Below are 15,919 nucleotides of genomic sequence, written 5' to 3'. Positions count from 1 at the left end.
TAACTTACTACTTTAGGAGCGTGAGCAAATCTAAAAACGAGGAAGAAGAAGAGGAGGAGGAGGAGATAGGTAGAGATGATGTCGAGCTCGGCCGCGGCCACAACCACGGTGTGCGTGACGGGGGGGAGCGGCTTCATCGGCTCGTGGCTCGTGCGCCTCCTCCTCGCCCGCGGCTACTCCGTCCACGCCGCCGTCCTCAACCTCCGTATCACCATCCCCTTCCTCTACATCTCTCTACATCTCTCTAGATCTCTCTAGATCCTTCCAGTTTTTCATCTGGGTCGGTAAATTTAGTAGCGCGTCGTCGTCTTCTTCCTCTCGCAGAGGACGCGGCGGAGACGGAGCACCTGCGGGGGCTGGACGGCGCGGCGGAGCGGCTCCGGCTCTTCGCCATCGACCTCCTCCGCCCGGACTCGCTCCGCGCCGCCATCCGCGGCTGCGGCGGCGTCTTCCACCTCGCCTCCCCCTGCACCGTCGATCGCGTCCTCGATCCCCAGGTTCTTCGTTCTTTGCTCTCTCACATTCCCAAATTAGGTTAATTTCATTTCGCTTCTGCTCAACGAACTCTACGAGTGTTCTCGCTTTCTATACTGTGATCTTGATCCTCAAACCACATGATGATGATGATGATGATGATGATGATGAGGCGTTGCTCATTCAACCAATTTAGTTTAGTATCACACGCCTCATAGTTTAACAGCGTAAATTGTTGTTTTTTTTTTTAAAAAAAATCCTTTTTATCAATGGTAATCCCTGCAGTCCACTCACAAATGGTTGCAGAGTTTCGGTACAGTTAATAATAGCTCAAACTTTTTACTAATCTTTCTCTTAAATAACAAAAATCGTCCATTTTTACTTGCTCGTCGGCAAAGAAGTTTGGAAAATCCTCTTAATTTGATTAAGAAAACTTACTATTTTCAAAAACTCTGCGGTTAATCTTAGTGTGAATCATCAAAAGATATACTACTTGTAGAGAAATTCTCTTTGCTGGATTAGTGTAGAGATTATTTTAGAAACTGAAGTTCATTTGAGAGTATTTTCAGCAAAAAAAAAAAAAAAAAAAAAAAAAGTCCTATTGTGTAGTGTAATTAAATCTCCATATTTTATTTCGTGAAAGTTTGTATACTTTGTTTCCTGAATTATTTGATAGTTTCTAAATGTTTGGAAAAAAAAATCACAAGAAATTAGGGATAATCTATTCAGTATTCAAGAGATATTAAAAATTTTATGAATTATCTAAATGACTAAATGAAATATTGATTCTTAGCGTTCTTACAATTGTGAATGAAAGAAAAATATGTAATCACATAAGAAGTTCCACACATGTTTCTTTTTTTTTTTGGCATTGTAATCTCATGTAATCTCAATTAAATTGCTTTTAGTTTTTTTTTTAACGTACTAATTTTTTTTGTTGAATTTCCTATTTTTGTGAATCATTATTCTTCTTTGTGGCAGAGAGAGTTGTTGGACCCAGCGGTGAAGGGAACACTTAATGTGCTCCGTGCCGCAAAGGAGAGCGGGGTGAGGCGAGTGGTGGTGACGTCGTCGATCTCAGCCATCGTGCCCAGCCATGATTGGCCGGCCGACGTGGTGAAAGATGAGAGCTGTTGGACCGACGTCGAGTACTGCAAGAAGAATGAGGTACATCAGGAAGCTCCATTTTCTCTTGTTATTTGAAGGTAGGGAAATTATCTGAACGGTTTGGTCATGTGTTTTGTTAGCTTTGGTATCCAGCTTCCAAGACATTGGCAGAGAAAGCAGCATGGGAGTTCGCCAAGGAGAATGGATTGGATGTGGTTGTGATCAATCCGGGCACGGTCCTGGGTCCGATAATTCCCCCTAAAATCAATGCTAGTATGGCGATGATTGTCCGTCTGCTTGAAGGTGTGTTTTGTATAATCTACTGAATTTCTACTGCTAATTTTCTTGTATTTATTGTCTATATATGTTCTCATTTTAGCTTCTGAAAGGTTGTTGGGACATCACAAGGCCACCCAAAGGCACTCAAAAGAATGTCGAAATGTCTCATAAGCTTGTTGGCGTTTAGATTGAACACGCTAAGAATGGAAGGCCCAACGAGAAGTAAATTGTGCTCCTGACACATGGATAAAAAGTGAGCTGTTTATAGTTAGTGTGGTCTAATTTTTATTGTTAGAAAAAGTATATGCTGTTATGGCAGCTCGCTCCCATTTGTTCATCAGGTGCCCTCACCTTAGGTTAGACGAGATGCTTGTAATCCTGTGCTGTTGCTTACTAATTGTATAGACCCCTCATTTTTATTGTTGCTTTCTTGTCTAGTTTTCTATGAGGCGGAGAACCCTTATCATTCTTCTAGACATTGTTTGTGGAGCTTTGCAAAAACTGCTTAGTCTACATAAAAGCTTTGCAGCTTATAGGTGAAGGCATTTACTTTATAACTATCAAAATTCTAGTTCGGATGAGAATCCACTAGGGAAATCTTCAAGGAACTGACAAGGTGGCAAATTTCTACCAGATGGGTTAAGACGGTAGTAGCCGAAAGTATCCCAGTGGTATACCAGGAATAGATCTAATGCTATTTAGACAATAGATTTGCCTGCACTTTTGCCATTTGTTTTTCTGAAATCTTCATCTGAAGCATAGAAACTTTAATCTACATCCTGTCCGCATCTTATGCATGTTGGATATTGATGCTAGTTGGCCTCAGTATAAAGATATCTATATGTAATTTCTGAAAGTAGCCTTGACACATTTACGGCGCTCCAATAACACTTTTTGGCAAAAGGGGCTATGATGTTCGCCGTGCTTTGACCGACTGCCTTATGGATACTTTTAAGATTGACCAATATTGCCCATAGATCAACACATGGACATAAGGATTTCGTTCATAGGGGAATGTTGACCTTCTAGAAGTGGGCAGAACAAGTACCGGGCCTTTGTGTTTGAAACCAAGATGCTGCTGTATTGTCTGCAGACCATGGATATACAAGATCCTTCATTGTAAGAATGATGCTATGCTGAAGCTATTGCTTTTGACGTGCTAAAAGCTATTACTGTTAACCCAAGTAGTACATTTGTATTACTTTGATGGGTAATGTACTACTGTGATGGGCTCGCAAAACACTTTTATACTAAAAAAAAAAAATAGCAACCAAAAAAAATTTAGAAAATAATTGATCTTACACTAGAAGCTGACATGGTTGCAGGCTGCACTGAAGAGTATCCAGATTTTTACATGGGACCAGTCCACGTCAAAGATGTCGCACTCTCCCATATCATGCTATTCGAAAACCCGGCAGCATCTGGAAGGCACTTATGTGTGGAATCCATTTCTCATTGGAGCGATTTTGCATCCAAAGTTGCAGAGCTTTACCCTGAATACAAAGTGCCCAGGTATGAATAAAGCTGGTGCTCTCGGAAATTGCAAGCACCAGTAGGCTAATAGTAGATACTGGGCTAGTTACAATTTTGCTTTCCAAAAATGTGGCCTTGGTTAGAATCTCTCGGAGAGTTTTGAGTTTTTGACAATATTAGTCCCTGAAGTTTGAATCCTACATGGCGTCTTTTCAGCAGAACTTAATCGTTATGTGGAGCATATATCGAGGACTAAATTGTCGAAATCGACGTCATGAGGACGAAATCGCCATGAGTCAAACTTTAAGGACTAGATGATTAATTGACCCTGTATGATATTAACAACATGCAATTGAATCTACTTAGAACTCGCTAAAAACCTGGGGAATGTAGCATACTTGTGGTATGTCGCCTTCTGATATGGATTTTTCTGATGTTTACTTATGTAGTTTTCCGAAGGATACACAACCGGGGTTACGAAGAGCCCCGAAGGCTGCGAAGAAGCTGATCGAATTGGGCGTCGAGTTCAGCTCCATGGAGGAAATTATCAAGGACTCGATTGAGAATCTTAAGAGCAAGGGCTATATCTCCTGAGAAAAGATCTCTACATGGAAGAAGTGTATATGGGGCCTTTAGTTTATGCAAAAATAAGTACGCAAAAGTGCCTCTTATAGTCTCGTATCTGAGCATATTTTTCTCCAGGAGCATCGAACCTGCTTATCTCTTTTACTCTTTTTTTTTTTCCATAAGAAGCTCCTTTTGCTTCTAGTAACTTTGTGCTTTTTTGGTTGCTTGTATATAGTTTATCTGACTTTTAAGATGGATCCATTTTCACTTTGATTATATATATATATATATGTAGAAATTTAGCATTTTATATATCTCTCTCTTTATCTCTGAATATAAAAGCACAATGCTGTTGAATATATATATATATATATATATATATATATATGAAACATTAAAATGTAAACTGGGTTTCAAGTAGTGATGATAATTTGAAAACCNTGGAAGCACGGATCCAGAAGCATAGTAGCCTCACTCTATATATATATATATATATATATATATATATATATATATATATATATATATGAAACATTAAAATGTAAACTGGGTTTCAAGTAGTGATGATAATTTGAAAACCAAGCTGGTTTGTATGAAACGGCTTGGAAACATTTTCAGTGAAAGAAATAGTTGAGAAGCTTCTAGCATCACATTGTTCACAAATATGCGCTCAGGGATTCTTTTCCCAATCGCTTCGAAATAGGAAGCTTCGCTCCTACAACCCGTACAAAAGATGCCCATGTAGCATGCATGGTATTTTTGTTAGGGCAAAGTGCATATTCTTGTGCAGAGCATAATAGATTAATAAATTTTTAATTAAATATAGAAATTAAATAGTTAAATGGATTTTTACGAGCACAGTAGAGTGTTCTACGTTGTCTTGATGTGCGTTTGTGTTCTTCTTGACCTTAATGATAAAAATATGTAACACATTTGGGCCCCTAAAAGAGTAAATCAATAAATAACTATATAAATAAAACATCTCTCGGTTCAAGAGGAACATATATTCCTCATATAAAGTCATCTACACTCTAGCCTCATCCCTCCCTCTCTATCAAAACTAATAAAGATTTCAAAAAAGTGTCAAAATGCACCTCACACTCCCCTACTTCTCACCACCACCTTTTCTGCTCCTCTTCCTCTTCACCTCCACCCTCACTTACACCCACCATGTAGTGCAATGTGGCGCTGCCGCTGCGCCGGCCACCGCTGGCGTCGAGTTCCTCGACCCGACACTCCCTCCAGTCCTCCCGACGCAACCACCGCGATGCTCCGTCCTCGCCCTCTACCGCAACTTTGCTGCCGCCGACCCCGCCACCGCCAATTTCAGTGCCTTCACCTCCCTAGTTGCCACCGCCGTGAACTACACCCAGCCAGAGGATTGCCCTGCCCCATGGACCCGCGTCATCCTCGAGCTCTCTGTCTCTGTCTCCGCAGGCCAGAAAGACCACACTGGAGCTGTGTGGATCGCCGGCGTCGAAGTCCTCCGCACCCGGTCTCCGCTCTCCACCGCCACCCCCGCTTTCTGGACAATCCACAAGGACATCACCCGGTACTCCGCCGCCATCCGCGCCCTCGGCGATAACGGCGGCGCCATCACGGTCGCAATCGAGAAAGAATCCAACCGCACCACCCTCATCTCCGGCGTGTTCGCAGCCAATCTCTCCCTCCACTTCTACCGTGGCCCGGTCTCGAGCACCCACCAATACTTCAACGGCCGGCCGGGGGTCAAAGGCCTCTACCGCGAGCCGGCTGACATGATCATCCCGATATCGCGCGCCAGCACTAGCACCAGCACCGACGCCGACGGCGAAGACGACGACGACGAGCCCCTCGACTCATGCAGGAGAGCCCTCTGGTTCCGAATCGACGACGAGACCGACACGCCGACATCGACGATCACCGTCCCGCCGAACACCTACCGCGCGGTGCTCGAGATCTTCGCGTCCTACCACGGCGATGAGGAGTCGTGGTACGCGAACCCGCTGCAGTCGTCGTACGGGGCCGGGCGCCACCACCGGAAGCTCAACGGTGGGCTGCGGCAGGTGTTCGCGACGATTGACGGGAAGTTCGCAGGGGGACGGATCCCGTTCCCGGTGATCTACCCGGGGTCGGTGAACCCCTACTACTGGTCGCCCGTGGCGGCCATCGGGGCGTTCGACATGCCGTCCTACGACGTCGAGCTGACGCCGCTGCTGGGGCTGCTGCTCGAAGCTCCAGGGCCACACGAGATCGGGGTGGGGGTGAACGGCGCGGAGAGCTACTGGCTGGTGACGGGGAATCTGCACGTGTGGGTGGACCGGTGGTCGGACAAGGTGGCGGCGATGTTGGAGGAGTACCGGGCGCCGCCGCTGAGGGTGACGAGACAGGCGGAGTGGGGGAGCCCCGACGGGAGCTCGGGTGGGTCAGCTCGTCGCGCGGGAACCTCACCACCACCGTGCGGCAGAAGGTCGGCTTCAAGAGCCAGGTCGAGGTGCAGAACCGCGGCGCCGTCGAGCAGGTCGAGGTCGTGCACAAGGAGCGGATGGAGGTCATCGTCCACAAGGCCCACCAGGTCGTCGGCCGAGTTCAAATCTTCGCCGAGGCGCCTCTCCAGGTATGTGGACTATTCACAACGTGCGACCATTTCATTCGTTATATTTGCAAATTCACATCTGATGCTGTTTGTAAAAGCTCGAGCCGTTAGAAAGACAAAAACAGTAGTTGTCAGTAACACTTTATGTCGAACATCAGATACAAACGTCGAGGGTGACGGCCGCGGGCGGGGCGGTTTTCGAGAAGGGGAGGCTGTTCCATCAGCTGGTGGAAGTGGTGAACCTGAACGAGAACAATGTAGTGATAACGGCGGCACTGACGGACCGACAGGATGCAGAGGGGTCGGTGCTGATGCGCGACGGAATGCCCATCTGGGGGAGCGGGAACACCAAATCGGCGTACAAGTACCGGGACGAGAACACCTGCCACCTCCGGACAGTGAACACCGTCGGCGGCATCGTCAAGTACGACGTCTCTAGCCCGTCCTGCGCTGCAGTTTCCGATATCTAGTTCTTTGATGCCTGCCTTTTCTTCTCAGCTTCCTACATCTGTTGGCTAGATTAGCTAAAATTTTCTTAATTAGACTATTATTACTTGTTAGTTATCAAGTGATCAAACAGCATTTAGTGGGTGGTAATAATGGGAATAAACTCGGCTTATTGTGTGGAGTGTTGGGAGATGAGTAGAGCTGTTCGAGAAAACATTATACGCCGGTTTGTACTAATTTTTATATGTTTATGTGTTGGTTTTGCATAAAGTTCAACATCTTTCACCTTTGACTTTTGTTTCATCGAAGAGTTTAATACATGTTTTTTCTTTCATTAAAATTATTAGTTATACATCAGTTTTTCTCGTATGTTATGTATAAAATCTTGTAAAATAATTACTAATTCAAAAAATAGTAATTGTGCATATTTTTAATTAACGAGTGCTAATTCAAAAAATAGTTCATCGTTTTAAAGTAACTTATTCAATATTTAATTTTTTTTTGAAAAAAACTACTAATTCAAAAAATAGTTCATAGTTTCATATGAATTGGGTATATTTTTAATTAACAAGTGCGTCAGAGAATCTGCTCACTTACATTTTCCCCTCGCCCAAGTCACGGCCCACTACTTTGAATCGGATTCTGCCACCCCACCGAGAACGACCTCTTTCACGTCTAACATCTCCACCGTCCAATTTCTACACCCAATAACGCCACCAAATCAACGGTCGGATCTTGTTCTTTCTTTTTTTTCTTTTTTCCGGAGCTAATTTGCGACCGTCACCGTCCACGTGGCATGGTAGCGTGGTTGGAGACGAGCAGCGAGGTCGATTATCCCACGAATTAATAAGATCACGAGTATTATCCCGCGTCCTCGGTCATAAATTTCCTTGGACCCAGATCACCACGTCACCTGTGAACGGGGCCAAGCTTTTTTTTTTTCTGATTAATGTAATGAATTTAAACAAAATGTTGAAGATTTGATTTAATTTGATATGAAAAGTTGTTATAGAACTTTTTAAAAATTATAACATTTTGTGTAGAAAAGTTTTACGTATATCACAATTCGAGCTTTTGATATTTAACAACTCTAATATATCTAATTATAAATGATTATGAAATTTTTTATGTGGTCAAAAAATTTTCAGTACTAAATTACACTGGATGTGCATCAGTAATATATAAATATCAATTGAATTAATATTCAAAGAATTATTATTAAACTATGTATCTATATCTATATCTATATCGATACTATATATAAAAATGTATAGAATTGACAGACGGAATCAAAAAAGAATAAAAGAATATTTCTTACGATCAATTTATTAAAAAATATCTCAAATAGAAACGAATGGTTATAATCAATCTGTTAAAAAAAAAAATCATTCATATTCATCTATGAATTAAATTCTACAAACTATTATGATCAATTTGTTAAAAATATTTCAAATAAAAACGAAGGTTATGATCAATCAGGTAAAAAATAACATTTATTTTCATCTATTTTATATTAAAATTTAAATTTGAGTTTAATCATGAATTAAATTTAATTATAAATATTTTCTAATAAAATATAACACAAATTTATGAATTATAATTTTTATTACAAATTTTTAAATAAATACAATATATAAATTTATATTAATTTAAACTAAATTAAAATAATTATCACCGTACACTCAATCCACGGTGGATGGAGGAGCGGTCCACCGACGACGTGGTGGACCAAGCCCATCTTCTTTTTCCGCACGACCCCATGTCTCCCACTATAAATCCACCCAAGAGGTCGAAAATGCTCTCGACCTAATCGAGGGGCCTTCAATTCCCTTCTCCCCATTTCTCTTCTCGCTTTATCTCTCTCTCTCCCTCTCACTCGCATCAAAACCCTAGAAAGAGGAAACCCTAGGGAGAAGCCAATCGAAGCGAAGGCGATCGCCTCCGCGAAGAAGGATACCTTGCTCTCCGTCTCCACGATCCCCTTGGTACGTCCCCTCTCGATCTATTCCTCCTTTTTCTCGATCGGTTTGATGGCGATCGGGTTACGTCTAGGGTTAGGGCTGTCGCTCGCCGTCCTCTTCGGGATCCTATCCGCGATTGTAGCTCTGGATCGCGATCGGTCCCCGTTTTGCCCTTTTTTGCTGTTTCTGATCCTTGGGGTGGGGGTTTTGAGCAGCTCGCTGCTCTATATGCTTCCAAAGAAGAGAGGAGCGGGAGCTGAGGTTCAGGAAGAGGTCGACGCGGGAGAAGAGTTGCTGAAGAAGGCGAAGGCATCGGTCTCTTCGGCGGCGGAGGAGGAGGAGGAAGAGGCATCGGAGGGCGAGGACATGGCGTCGGAGAAGAACGGGATGGAGTGCGACGGCGCTAACGGGAACAGCCCGCCGGAGATCGACGAGGACCTCCATAGCCGGCAGCTCGCTGTGTACGGCAGGGAGACGATGCGCCGGCTCTTCGCCTCCAATGTCCTCGTCTCGGGGCTCCAGGGCCTCGGGGCGGAGATCGGTAAAGTTTCCATCCTCTTCTCTGTTTCCTTAACTATTTGATTGCTGATGCCATAACTTGCTTTGTGATTTTTAGAAGAGATAATAGTTTGTACATGTTGTGAGTTCCACACGTAGATTTCTGGGGGATTCTGTCTTTAGTTCTCTTACACTATGGAACAGAAGTATAAATTTGATTGCAGAACTTGTTTAGTTTTTTATGTCTGTTGTTGATAGTAGTATGCACAAGGCTGGCATTTGTGTCAAAAGTACGCCTAAGGCTATAGTCGCAGAATTCACGTGAACATTGTGTTCACTCTCTGAGCTGTTAGCTTTTGTACGTTTTCTTTTTGTTTTTCTTAATGTTGTTAAATCATAAGAAATTGCTGACTGAATTTGAACTGTTTTTGGTCCTTGCAGCAAAGAACCTTGTTCTTGCAGGTGTGAAATCTGTGACCCTACATGATGAAGGTAATGTTGAGCTGTGGGACTTATCGAGCAATTTCTTCTTTTCGGAGGATGATGTTGGTAAGAACCGGGCTCTTGCTTGTGTTCAAAAGCTACAAGAGCTCAACAATGCTGTTCTGATTTCTACTCTTACCGGTCCTTTGAGCAAGGAGCAGCTTTCCAGTTTCCAGGTTTGTCCCTTATACAGTAACACATAATCCGGTATAGCTTACTTGTCATCTTGCTATTTTTTATATTGTACTTTTGCTTTATTAGCTGCAATCTGCCTTGCATATACTTAAACATCGACTACCTCTCACACAATCTGGTCTACTTAGTTGTTTTTTCTGCTATTCTTATTTATAATTGTGCTTTATTGGCTGCAATCTACCGTGCACGTATTTAAATATTAACCACCCTCTCACAGATTGCCCATTCTTGTACAGGTCATGCTAATCTTTGGTATTTTGATATCAGTAGAAGCATGTTATCCCTGTAAATATGGACAATTATCCAGTTCTAGGCTATATCTATATATTAGTCCATATTTGGCATATTATCTTCAGTTTTAAATGATTGATTATATCTTGAATAGCATGTTATTTACGCCTGTGATTGGTAGGTTGCATGGAATAAGTATTGCTAGTTAACTTTGTATTATCTGGTTTTGTTAGCTTGGTCTTGGTTGTGGTATGATAATTTGTCATAAGGTTGTATTATGTTGATTACTGTGGAGAACGTACCCGAACTTTTGAAAAGTATTACTGTCAAGTTGTAAATGTTTTGAAGTTTACTTGGTTTAGTGGGCATGTAACATTCAACCGTGGTAATGATGAGTTGATCCCGTCACAATGTAAACAATATGAGTCATTAAGCTTATAGCTCATGCTGTAAAGCTCTATGAGTTTTTCTCAACAAGTGAAAGTTGGTGTTGCTAAATTATCTCTTTAACAGTCTAGTGTCTATATTGGTTTTATTTTTATCTCTAATTTTCTGAAATTCTTCCTAGTGTTGACAATGTACCGTCAAATTATTCTGCAGTCATTTCTCTTTTCTACGGTTTGTGCATAGGCCATGATAGTTGGGAGTTAATCAAAAGACTCTGCCTGAAGTAAACACTGGATGGTAGTAGTTCTTCAGGGCTACGTTTGCACTTTTTGTTGTTGAGCTTGTTTTCTTATATAAGTTGATTCATGTGAATGTTAAGCATTGTTTGTTCCCCTTTTTCTCATTTTTCTTCTGTTTGTTTGCTATCCGGAATTCTTGTTTTCTGCCTGAAAGATGACGTATGCAGTCTGCTATGACTTTACATGAATTATTGTCTCCTGTGTTTGAACAGTATGGAGAGGTCTTGTACCTTGTCATTCAAGCATCCTGATAACTGTTTCTTGTGTTTTGCTGTTCTGTTTCTTCTTGTTTTAGTACACATATGATCTTTTTTCAGTATGTCTCAATTTATGTGATTTTGGATTTTCAGGCTGTAGTCTTTACTGATATTGCATTAGAGAAGGCAATCGAGTATGATGATTACTGTCACAATCACCAACCGCCAATTGCCTTCATCAAAACTGAAATTCGAGGCCTTTTTGGCAGTATATTCTGTGACTTTGGTTCTGAATTCACTGTCGTAGATGTGGATGGCGAGGAACCGCACACAGGCATCATCGCATCCATCAACAACGACAATCCTGCTCTTGTCTCATGTGTTGATGATGAGCGGCTTGAGTTCCAGGACGGGGATTTGGTCGTCTTTTCTGAAGTCCAGGGAATGACAGAGCTGAACGATGGAAAGCCACGAAAAATTAAGAATGCTAGACCATATTCATTTATGCTTGAGGAAGACACAACAAAGTTTGGCGCTTATGAGAGAGGCGGAATAGTTACACAAGTAAAGCCACCTAAAATTTTGCACTTCAAACCCTTAAAGGATGCTATTAGGGACCCAGGGGAGTTCCTTTTAAGCGACTTCTCCAAGTTCGACCGCACGCCTCTTCTGCATTTGGCTTTCCAAGCGTTGGATAAGTTTAGAAATGATTTGGGACGTTTTCCTACTGCTGGTTCTGAGGATGATGCTCAAAAGCTGATAGATTTGGTTGCCAGTATCAATGAAACAATGGGTGAAGGTAAGCTGGAAGAGATTGATAAGAAGCTTCTGCACCATTTTGCAAGTGGTTCAAAGGCAGTTTTGAATCCTATGGCTGCAATGTTTGGTGGTATTGTGGGGCAAGAGGTTGTTAAAGCCTGTTCAGGAAAATTTCATCCGCTTTTCCAGGTAATAGTTTAGAGTTATCGGCATGGTGCATATGCTTTGTTGCTTGTCTACAGTATTTCTTACGTGTATTTCATTTATATTTATGCAGTTCTTTTACTTTGATTCTATTGAATCACTTCCTACTGAACCATTAGAGCCTAGTGACGTGAAGCTGCTGAACAGCCGATATGATGCCCAAATCTCAGTATTTGGATCTAAGCTGCAAAAGAAACTGGAAGAGGCCAAAATATTCATGGTTGGCTCTGGTGCTCTCGGATGCGAGTTTTTGAAAAACCTAGCGCTAATGGGTGTTTGCTGCAGTCAAAAGGGAAAGCTAACCATAACAGATGACGATGTTATTGAAAAGAGCAATCTTAGCCGTCAATTTCTCTTCCGTGACTGGAATATCGGGCAGGCTAAATCCACTGTGGCTGCTGCCGCTGCTTTGTCGATCAACCCTAACCTCCACATCGAGGCTCTTCAAAACCGAGCAAGCCCAGAAACAGAAAATATATTTGATGATGCCTTCTGGGAGAGCTTGGATGCTGTTATAAATGCACTTGACAATGTGACTGCTAGAATGTACATCGATTCTCGGTGCTTATATTTCCAAAAGCCTCTTTTGGAATCTGGAACTCTGGGTGCGAAGTGTAACACACAGATGGTGATTCCTCACTTGACGGAGAATTATGGAGCCTCAAGAGATCCACCGGAGAAGCAGGCACCTATGTGCACTGTTCACTCTTTCCCGCATAATATTGATCACTGCTTAACATGGGCGAGATCCGAGTTTGAGGGTCTCCTAGAGAAGACACCAACTGAAGTAAATACTTTCCTATCCAACCCGAGTGCATATGCTGCTGCAATGAGAAACGCAGGGGATGCCCAGGCTAGGGATCAACTTGAACGTGTTTTGGAATGCCTTGATAAAGATAGATGCGAGACTTTCCAGGATTGTATCACCTGGGCACGGCTAAAGTAAAGTTCAAAACCCTTTCTCCATCTCTATACTAAACCATCTGAATCTTTTTTCCATCTTTGGCTGAAGTTCCAGTTCATTTACTTGTGAATTTGAACATTTCATCAGTTAAGTTTTGCTTATTCTTTTGCTTTATTTCTGTTGATCTGTCTTTGTCGGGTTATTCTTCATAGCTGTTTAATCACTTTTTGATCATTTGCCATATTCCTCCTATATTTGTGCAGGAAGCACTGTAGTAGAGTGCCATATCATTGTCATGGAGTAAATATGTTCCTATAACATGTATTGGTATTAGGGTAAAATGTATCCAGTCCCTGTTCCTGATATTGCTAGCTAGTCCCTGAACTTTCTTTAATGTTGCAATTGGGTCCCTTCCATTGTTAGCGTGCAAAAAGTGACTTTGTCCTGTAAGATAACCTTTTAAACGTCCCTTCAAGTAGACTTAAAATAAGGAAATTTTTTCAGTAGAGGGTAAAATGGCGATTTTATGGCAAAGGTTTAGATATTTATTTCTTTTGAGGTTTAGGGATGAAATTGCCATGTGTACGAAAGTTCAGGGACTAATTTATTGAAGAGAAGAAGTTCGGAGTCATACATCACAATATTGTCGCATATTGGGTTACTATTGGGTCTAGCCATCCAGATTAACCTGTCATTATTGCTGGATTTCCAGGGTATAATGCGTGGCACATGTTCTTTTTTTTATTCTTGATGCTCACGTGCAACTCCATTTTTTTTTTCCTTTGTTCTCCTTTTCACTACTTGCTACTAACACAGGGTCTTGGTTTCTCAGGTTTGAGGATTACTTCTCTAATCGTGTGAAGCAGCTGACATTCACTTTCCCAGAAGACTCTATCACCAGCTCAGGAGCTCCATTCTGGTCTGCTCCTAAACGTTTTCCACGACCGTTGCAATTCGCATCTAGTGACCCGAGCCACCTCAACTTTATATTGGCTGGTTCTATATTGAGGGCGGATGTGTTTGGAATTCCCATTCCAGACTGGGCCAAGAACCCAAAGAAGTTTGCTGCTGCTGTCGATAAGGTACTTGTCCCTGAGTTCCAGCCGAAGCAGGGAGTTAAAATTGTAACAGATGAGAAAGCCACTAGCCTCTCGACTGCCTCCATTGATGATACTGCCATGATCGAAAATCTCATCGCGAGGTTGGAAGACTGCGCCAAGAAGTTGCCCCCAGGATTTAGGATGAAGCCTATACAGTTTGAGAAGGTATGTGTTCTACCGTATATGTTAGATTTTGTACTTCGGTTGCAATGTTTGTTTACTAGTGTAGGTTGCTTTTGTGGTCTTTTTCTTTTGGATGTTGGTTTTGATGAATTTACAATTTTATTTCTCATAAAAATGTTGAGCAGGCATGTACACGATAAAGTGTTAAACCAACCAGCCTATGAATTAATTTCTTCTAAATCAGGTTTTGACCACAGAAATTACGGACCAGTTCTATAATGTTAACTGAAGCTTATCATTTTGTTCTCTGGAATAGGATGACGATACAAACTACCACATGGACTTTATAGCTGGGCTCGCCAACATGCGCGCGAGAAACTACAGCATCCCGGAAGTCGACAAGCTGAAGGCCAAGTTCATCGCTGGGCGGATCATCCCTGCCATTGCCACCTCCACCGCCATGGCCACCGGCCTCGTCTGCCTCGAGCTCTACAAGATCCTCGCTGGCGGGCACAAGCTCGAGGACTACCGCAACACGTTTGCCAACCTAGCGCTCCCTCTCTTTTCCATGGCCGAGCCGGTCCCGCCCAAGACGATCAAGCACCGGGACATGAGCTGGACGGTGTGGGACCGCTGGACCATACACGGCAACATCACCCTCAGGGAGCTTCTCGAATGGCTGAAGCAAAAAGGGCTGCATGCTTACAGTATCTCCTGCGGCACGTCTTTGCTTTACAACAGCATGTTCCCCAGGCACAAGGACCGGCTGGATAAGAAGGTGGTCGACGTGGCGAAGGAGGTCGCAAAGGTGGACGTGCCCTCGTACCGTCGCCACCTGGACGTCGTGGTGGCGTGCGAGGATGATGAGGACAACGACATCGATATTCCGCTAGTTTCCATTTACTTCCGGTAAATTCTAGATTCATGCCTATTGAAAGGAAAATGTCATAAATATGTCATCCGTTACCGTAACCTGGTTTGCTTTGGAGTTGGTCTCGTGCCCCCATAAAGGGCATAATGCTGTTAAAATTTACGAATTTCTCCGCGCGCAACTTTCTTTGTAGCCGTGTCATTTGGATTTACACTTGCATCCTATGGCATAAATATACTATTATGCAGTTGTTTTTTCCCTAGGATTTCTACATGCTTTGTTATTCGAAGCTGGGAGCACATGCTGGAACTTACTGGAACTAAGTACTCACCTGGTCATTTTTTTAAAAAAAAATAGAATATCGGAGCTTTTTTTTTTTCATATGATATTTGAGTTTTCAAAGGAAGTTAGCTTTCATCTGTGAAATTTTTCTCTGCACATTTTTATTCTCTGTTGCTAGTAACAAAGAAGTATCGTGTTCCAATTCCTCGGTTATGTTCCAAACTACAACATCCGTACCGTGGCACGTTTAAAAAGTTTATTTATAGCACCCTGCTCCGGATCCTATCATGCCCGGTAAATCAAATTCAAATTTGCTGCTCAACTTGGACAGTTTTAGATCCTTGCAAAAGCCAATAGCAAGCCTTCGGAGCATGGAAAACACGGAAAATGAGCAGCGTACTGCTGAAAAATATTTGGCAAGTGTCGAAACCGTGCCTACTTCGACCAACTTCTGCGAGCACGGGTCCCATGCTGAGATTATTTGATTCGCCGAATTCAAAAAA

The 15,919-nt window shown here is 42.6% G+C and overlaps 3 protein-coding genes across 3 annotated transcripts; all 3 read left to right on the top strand.

Annotated features, from left to right (window-relative positions):
• On the top strand, positions 1-4,167 carry LOC109719617 (cinnamoyl-CoA reductase 1). The gene is made up of 6 exons (XM_020246390.1): positions 1-205; positions 325-497; positions 1,456-1,641; positions 1,722-1,884; positions 3,186-3,372; positions 3,783-4,167. Exons 1-6 carry the CDS (start codon positions 76-78, stop codon positions 3,925-3,927), a joined length of 984 nt encoding a protein of 327 aa, XP_020101979.1. The 5' UTR covers positions 1-75; the 3' UTR covers positions 3,928-4,167.
• Positions 4,882-7,192, top strand: LOC109719226 (peptide-N4-(N-acetyl-beta-glucosaminyl)asparagine amidase A-like). The gene is made up of 2 exons (XM_020245775.1): positions 4,882-6,496; positions 6,634-7,192. Exons 1-2 carry the CDS (start codon positions 4,989-4,991, stop codon positions 6,650-6,652), a joined length of 1,527 nt encoding a protein of 508 aa, XP_020101364.1. The 5' UTR covers positions 4,882-4,988; the 3' UTR covers positions 6,653-7,192.
• Positions 8,732-15,405, top strand: LOC109719120 (ubiquitin-activating enzyme E1 2-like). Its single transcript, XM_020245654.1, has 7 exons — positions 8,732-8,907; positions 9,099-9,424; positions 9,823-10,040; positions 11,327-12,121; positions 12,210-13,078; positions 13,873-14,305; positions 14,580-15,405. Exons 2-7 carry the CDS (start codon positions 9,112-9,114, stop codon positions 15,174-15,176), a joined length of 3,225 nt encoding a protein of 1,074 aa, XP_020101243.1. The 5' UTR covers positions 8,732-8,907; positions 9,099-9,111; the 3' UTR covers positions 15,177-15,405.

The sequence above is a fragment of the Ananas comosus genome, linkage group 13 (genome assembly GCF_001540865.1).
Source record: "Ananas comosus cultivar F153 linkage group 13, ASM154086v1, whole genome shotgun sequence".
Lineage (NCBI taxonomy): Eukaryota > Viridiplantae > Streptophyta > Magnoliopsida > Poales > Bromeliaceae > Ananas > Ananas comosus.
The sequence above is the reverse complement of the archived record's forward strand: the minus strand, read 5'-3'. Positions and strand labels throughout refer to the sequence as shown.

Bases quoted from the DNA above. Each gene is read 5' to 3' on its own strand.
- LOC109719617 (XM_020246390.1), top strand. From the start codon at position 76: ATGATGTCGAGCTCGGCCGCGGCCACAACCACGGTGTGCGTGACGGGG. The intron at 1,885-3,185 runs GTGTGTTTTGTA...ACATGGTTGCAG, and splicing joins GATTGTCCGTCTGCTTGAAG to GCTGCACTGAAGAGTATCCA. The intron at 3,373-3,782 runs GTATGAATAAAG...TTACTTATGTAG, and splicing joins CCTGAATACAAAGTGCCCAG to TTTTCCGAAGGATACACAAC.
- LOC109719226 (XM_020245775.1), top strand. From the start codon at position 4,989: ATGCACCTCACACTCCCCTACTTCTCACCACCACCTTTTCTGCTCCTC.
- LOC109719120 (XM_020245654.1), top strand. From the start codon at position 9,112: ATGCTTCCAAAGAAGAGAGGAGCGGGAGCTGAGGTTCAGGAAGAGGTC. The intron at 10,041-11,326 runs GTTTGTCCCTTA...TTGGATTTTCAG, and splicing joins AGCAGCTTTCCAGTTTCCAG to GCTGTAGTCTTTACTGATAT. The intron at 13,079-13,872 runs GTAAAGTTCAAA...TTGGTTTCTCAG, and splicing joins ATCACCTGGGCACGGCTAAA to GTTTGAGGATTACTTCTCTA.